A 7,072-nucleotide genomic window follows, 5' to 3' on the forward strand; every position below is an offset into this window, starting at 1 on the left:
CACAGTATGAAAGCAGTTTACTTCGCTCGAGACGAGAGCAACTCAAAGTTCTTGAAACCGTTGAAACAATACTTTAACCACTTTGTGTACTTACTACTCTTCGAGCAGGTTGCTCCTCGTCTCGCTCGACCAATTTACGAATCGAGAATGAAAGCAACTTGGAAGAACACGTGTATGCGTGTGTCCTCGTAAATTAATAATAAACTGTTTTGTGAATGAAAAGAAAAAAAATAAAAAGAAAAGAAAGAAAGAAAGACAAGCAAGGGTGGAAAACAAGGAAAGCTGGGTTTCGGTTGAACTTATCGTTAAAAAACGAACATAAAATGGCACAGCTTTCCTCGTCACCCAAGGGGTACTGTGCCGGAACGCGTTCCCGTTTTTTTACATGGCGGGGATCCCCAGGAGGCCTACACCATGCCACACGATATTCCGTGTGGAACAAATCAAAGAAACAGGGAAAGAAAATAAAAAATAAAGATAAGATGTATATATATCGTGGTATTTGAAAAATAATAAAGAGATCGAGAAGAGAAGTGTATAATCCTTAAGCCATCAGTCTCGTGGATGTATATCAAATCTCGTAAGAAGTTCATCTTTCTGATTTCGAAGTTCTTAAATAAATTAATTGTAGTCGTGCGGACGATTTCCGGAACGAGGGGCGTTTAAACGTTATCGCAATGACCCACGAATACCGATCGATTGCAAATTCCATTTACGAGGCGAAAGTGTTTCGAACCGCTAATGATCCGTCGTCGCGTATTTTTCCTGCTCGCGTTCGATTACGTGCCCACGTGCAACTGCACTTTCTACGGCGTACGACGTCCTAATCGGGGAATGGACCGATCGAACGAGTCGTTTAATCGTTCCACCGATTTACTTTTGTCCCTCGAATCGATTATCGGTATTCGAAGAGGCCACGCGATGACGATACGCTCTTCGAGGCGTCGGGAATATCAACGTTCATCTCCTGATCGAAGCGAAGAATGGATTTTTCTAAACGCATGAATGAGAAAATTCGTTGAATGAATGACAAAGAGAGGAAGAGAGAGAAAAAATAAGAAAGAGAAATTTACAATCTCGTTAAAATCGATATTAATCGTAAACGACGCCTCGATAGAGCTTTTTCGAAAAGGGGTGAAACACCGAAATCGTCCGTGTGACCACGGGATGGGTGTGAAACTTATCGCTAAACACCGGCATACGCACTATGCCGGTGCGTGGGTACCTTATACGCTAATCCACTTAATCGACTACCTGCTTGTATACCTCTTCGATGGAACAGAGAGAAAGATCGGAAAAAACGGAGAAGAAGAGCCACTAACACGTTCGAGGCCGAGGTGCGCGACACACCGATCACCGGAACTCAAAGAGGTGGCCACGTTACGGAAACAGGATCTTTTATACCCTGGAAATTATTGATTTTCATCGGTCCGCCAGGCCGGTGGCACGTGCGCAGGTCCTTGACGAACGGCGCACGAGCACCACTGCCACACACGAAAAATAAAGGGAGGAGGGAAAAGAGAAAAATAAGGGATACTTTTTCGAGAAAGTCGTTCGTCCCCGATGGGATCGTTTTCACGTGCCAACGACGTTACGACGACCGATTTTATGAAGGATGATAAACCTAAGGCCGAAGAAATAGCGCAATTCGTACAGAGTAATCGTGAGAGGGTTGTTATTGCTATTTAGATAATGCAACGATTTTTGACTGACGGACTGGTCTCTCGTTTTTGAGGTTTAGACTCGTGAAATTTTATGGGAAGATAATATTGGGATATTATTTGTGGTTACTTGGATGATGTAAATAGCGCGTAAAAAATATATCGCGCAAGGGGTGGCTGAACGAATGAGAATTAAATAAAATGGAGAATGAGAAATAAAATCGTCGATGAATTATTCTTACTATACCAAATTTAAATAGGATTTATAAAGAAATTTATTGAACGTGTACGATTTGTCTTATTCGTTCGATATTTCTACTCGTAGATGCATAAAATTTCTAATGTTACGGTGTTTTAGGTTTGGCAATTTATGAAATAATTTCTCGAATTCTTTTAATAAAATTTAGATTATGCTTATCTGGTTTAATTAAAACTTTCTAAGAAGTTTCATGTTCGTAAAATTAACTTCATACGAATATATACGTAATGTTTTATGAATAATAAAGAGAATGAAATTCTCGATAAAAGTATTTATGATTATAAATTCTCTGTAAGAAATTTCTGTTTATAAATTCTATGGAAATTTAATGAAGCAGTTATATACGACATTAGTACCCTCTGACGGAGAACTATAAAAGTTATTTCATTAAGAAACTGGGTCATCAGGCTTACCAATCTTTACTATATTTAATTTTTTATTAAATCTAATTTTCAAAAATTATTCATATAAAATTTATTTAGCTGCATATAATTGATTTCTATAAAAATAAATGAAAAATAAATTATTTTTAAAACACAATGTTATCAGATTCATTGTTGGAATTGAATTTTTAAATTTAGAAATTCAGATCTAGGATCTTTTATCAGTATATGACGAAATATATAATTTTGTTTACATATTCTTAGTAGGTGACGTATGTTTTGCGTAGTTCACGATTAATAAATGGTAGCAATAACAATTATGAATATTAGTTTCTATATAAATGAAAGTTACGATGGTTAGACATAATTATATTAGAATGCAGAAATCACAGATTGATAATTTGACATGGTCGTTTGAGTAAGTATTGTATATAACTTTTGCAATTTTGCAAAATATTAAAAAAAAGTTGAATAATATTTTTATATGCTTTTCAGTACAAATGAAAATATCAATTCTCACGATCCATGGACAGAACTTGGCCAGAGATATGCTTTTACTGAAAATGATAGAATATTAAATTTAAATAATTTTGAATATCCTGAACTTGGTGATAGATATATCAAGAATAAAAAGTCAATTATACCACGAGAAGTTTGTTTGTCAACATCTAATAATATACAGATTTTGTTACCTATGGAAGAGACAAGCATGGAACCAAAAAGATCAAAATTTTTAAGAAGATACAAAAAATCAAATAAAATTTGTATCAATCTTCAAGAAGCTTTACAGGTGCATTATTATTGCATTTATAAAATTGAATAATTATTTACAATGGTATGATACAATGAATTATATCTATAATTTTATTTATAGAATACATTATGTGCTAATAAAATGAACAAACAAGTTCCAAAATTAAGGATTAATCTCTACATGGGCAATCTTGGTTTTAATGTTCCAAGTAGATTGGATAAAAACAAATGTTCTGATCTTAGAAAAGTTAGAATTTGTATTTCTAAAGACAAAAAACCCTCAAAATTAAAGAGAATAATTCTTTTAAATCGTAATATGAAAGCACAGATTAATAATGAGAAAAGAGAAGAATTTGAACGTAAGAAAGTAGAAGCTATCTGTAGAGATGTTGATACTATTGATTTTAATGCTTTGAAAATTAGTGCAGAACCAGAGATAGACTATGTTAGAAATATGTGGACAATGGCACTGTATGATAAAAATTATAGAAATATAAATGATATAAATATTTCTGACAACACTTTATGTCACAGACCTGATGTAATTGAAAGGATAAATGATCTTGGAATTCAAGGAATGCAATTGACAAATAGGCTAGTGAAAGGAAATAATAGAACAAATTTTTCTCATTTTATTACCGATATTATTGAAAATGACATTGTTAAACAGACCCTTTCTCTTCAAATTAATGATGATATTAAGCCAGAAGTTCAAACTAGTACAGAAATAGATGATAAAAATTTTCTAAAATTTTCTCGTAATTTTAGAGAGTAAGTATTTTAATTTACCTATAACGATAAACACTAAAGTATTTTATATTTTGTATGACACTTGAATGCTACTGTGTGACATTGTAATATATGTTTGTATTCTTGATTCATTAATACTTGCATTATACACGCAATAAATAATATATATTATATTATCAAAATGTTTGTCAAAATTATAACCTTTCTATCCTATCCTAATTTTCATCTAGAAGATGAAATTTATCTTTTCTTTTAGAATTCACTTGATATTATGTCGAATGAAAACTATTTAATAATTTTATAAATTCAAACATCTTGCAGATATTGTACTAATACGTTAACGAAAGGCTTGAACGATGCCCTCGAAGAATTTTTACGAGAAATCACAAGGCTTCAAAGAAGATTTCACGAGAAAAATCCAAATAAATCTAAGTATAAACGGCGCTATTATTCTGGTTTGAAAGAAGTTCGTAAACATGTTGAATTGAAAAAGCTTAAACTCGTGATTATCGCTCCTGATGTCGAAAAAGTTGAATTAGAAGGTAAATATATAAAATTTATAACGAAATGGAAAATTTTTTTATAAAAATCACGATTTTAGACGGATTAGACGATCAAATCGATAAATTGATAGATACGTGTAGGAAGCAAAATGTAGTTTTCTGTTTCGGATTACGAAGAAGGAAGTTAGGATATTATACTCACGGAAATGGATTCGTAGGATGTGTTGGCATCGCAAATTATGGTGGAATCGAAGTGAGTAACACACAATCTTTCAAATCACAATACACAGAATCGGTAAACACTTAACACACACTTGTTTTTAGCTACTTTTCAAGAACGTTTTGACAGAGCTTGTGGTTGCGAGGAACGCGTTCAAAAAATTAAATGGCGCCATAGAAACGACTATCGATATATCGAAAGTGATCTCGGACGATTTCTTGCTTTCAGAAAATATTAATGCTCTAATGAAAGTTTTATCTCAAGATATATTAATTGAATGTGCATAAAAATATTTAAGGTTTTGTTTACATTCGTTTAGTTATAAATGTTAAATAATTAATATCTCTAATTGTTGTTTACGTTTGTATCTTATTTGTAATTTCATTAAAATACAGTTTAAATTTTTAATTATTCGTAACGTTAAAATCTTATTTTATATCGAATTTTATTTATACCTACCATGTACTAAGAAAAAGTATAGACAAGGATAGCAAATAATGAAAGAAGGATAGAGATAGGATAAAAATGTTGAAATCAGCGCCATCTTCAGAGTGCCGCAAACGAAACTCAGAAAATAAGGATAGAATATAATGGAAAAAGGATAGAGATACAATAAGAATTGATCATTAGTGCCATCTCTTAATGAACAAAGGTACCTCGTCAAAAGAAAACTCAAGAGATGGCGCTTCTTAATTCTTCCAATTCTATTTTATCATCTTTGAAGAAATACTTTTTATTCCCGAGAGATGGCGCTGCAGCTTAATTCTTTTGATTCTACATTATCATCTTTGAAGTATTCTTTATACTCGAGAGATGGCGCTGCCTCTTAATTCTTGTAACTCTATCTTATCATCTTTAAAGAAGTACTTCTTGTACTCGAAAGATGGCGTTAGCGGTTAATTCCGACCTATCTCTGTCCTTTTTCTACTATTCTCTATCCTTATTTTTTGATTTCATTTGCGGCACTCTGAAGATGGCGCTGATTTCAATATTTTTATCCTATCTCTGTCCTTCTCTCATTACTTACTCTCCTTGTCTATCACTCGCTCCATAAAATTCACGCGTTCAAGAGATATCTTCGATATTTGATTAATTTTATTCTTTTCTTCGCTTAATCTATCGATTAAAAATCTTTCCAAAATCTATTCTAATCCTATTTTTATACGTAATAAGTATATTTTATCTATATCTATTTTCATATTTCATTGATATTTATATTTTTATACATCGTAAAAGTCATTATTACGATTTGTTCAAGATAAATTGAATCATCTTCTACATCGCATATTACTTACAACCCGTTTACTCGTTCAGTAAAGGTAACACTCGAAAGATAAAATGGATTTTTACAGATGTAAGATTTCTATCGCAAATACGAAATTTAATACTTTTTTAACGCGATATTGGTCGACGTATCATGCATAATTCGCATCAGGCGGCGCAATACACGGCCATCTCTAAAACCAAAGCCAACGCACCGATACATCTCGGTCAGACGCAGATATTTCGGTTAATTAGTGCCCCCGTATGCGTTGAACGTGGATACGCGATCGTAGGAGGATTAGTATCGATTCTCCATTAATTTTAATGAAAGATGCTAATCGATTCAGGTGTAAACGCTTTATCGCCCAACGGCAGTGATTCCAGGAATCTTTGGTATTCAGCTTCTTGCATGCGCCCCTGTACCGCGATATATCCTTAGGCGGCCTTGTTTCCGAGTCATAGTTCATTACGGCGAACCGAGGCCCCGAATAATTAATTTCATTCGCGCGGGCAAAAAACCCTTTACCGATTAATCTCTCCTTCCTACGAATATTACGAACGTCGTAATAACTATACTTTAACATCTCTCCCACGTTTCCTATCCCGTTTTGAATACGCCGCTGTTATCAATCAACCAAAAAAAAAAAAAGAAAAAAAAACNTTCATCTCTCCACAATTCTATTACCATTATCGAACATTATCCTCACCCACTTGTACATCCTTCGCGCAACGATACACCGATTAATTATAATCAAATCAATTATACTTCCGTTTCCATCGAGAAATCATCATTGGACAGCGCAAAAGATCATAGGGAAAAAAACAAGAGAAGACGAAATATCCGGAATTCTTGATCGAATTCCACGCAGGTTCGAAACAGTCCTACGAAAGGTGGGGAAGGGAGGGAAGGCAAGGAGAAGGCAAAGGAGGCCTGCGGCGAGAGGGGGGAGGAGGGGAGCTGGAACACGCAGCTGGAGTGCGGACCGCAAAAGATGCGGAGGCAGAAGGAGGCAGAAGCGAGAAGGGGCCCCCGCGAGAAGGCGGGAGAAGCTGGAATGGAGCTGGAAACGAGAGGCTGCGGGGGAAGAAGTGGATGGCAGCCGGTGTGTGTTGATGCAAGTGCGGTGACTGTACGTGCTGACTGGCGGAGTCAGTCAGTCAGTCAGTCAGTCGGCTCGGCACCGGCCGCGACGCACGATCGGCGTCCATTTTTCTTGCCTCTCCTCGGTGGACGCATCGCGCGTATATCGCGTATATACACGCGCACATACTTGGAGAGA

The 7,072-nt window shown here is 35.0% G+C and overlaps 1 protein-coding gene and 1 long non-coding RNA gene across 2 annotated transcripts in view; one reads left to right on the plus strand and one right to left on the minus strand.

Annotated features, from left to right (window-relative positions):
• The first annotated feature begins 2,528 nt into the window (after positions 1-2,528).
• LOC102679072 lies at positions 2,529-4,933 on the plus strand. Its single transcript, XM_006620297.2, has 6 exons — positions 2,529-2,721; positions 2,799-3,093; positions 3,178-3,827; positions 4,128-4,348; positions 4,408-4,562; positions 4,634-4,933. The coding sequence occupies exons 1-6, from the start codon at positions 2,645-2,647 to the stop codon at positions 4,814-4,816; spliced, it is 1,581 nt and encodes a 526-aa protein (XP_006620360.1). The 5' UTR covers positions 2,529-2,644; the 3' UTR covers positions 4,817-4,933.
• Positions 4,934-5,292: 359 nt separating this feature from the next.
• LOC116186185 overlaps positions 5,293-7,072 on the minus strand; it is a 20,263-nt gene continuing 18,483 nt past the window's right edge. The window contains exon 3 of the long non-coding RNA XR_004151133.1: positions 5,293-5,303. This is a non-coding gene — a long non-coding RNA (uncharacterized LOC116186185). The remainder of the gene's footprint in view (positions 5,304-7,072) is intronic.

This window comes from Apis dorsata, unplaced genomic scaffold (assembly GCF_000469605.1).
Source record: "Apis dorsata unplaced genomic scaffold, Apis dorsata 1.3 scaffold_499, whole genome shotgun sequence".
In the NCBI taxonomy this organism is placed as follows: Eukaryota; Metazoa; Arthropoda; class Insecta; order Hymenoptera; family Apidae; genus Apis; species Apis dorsata.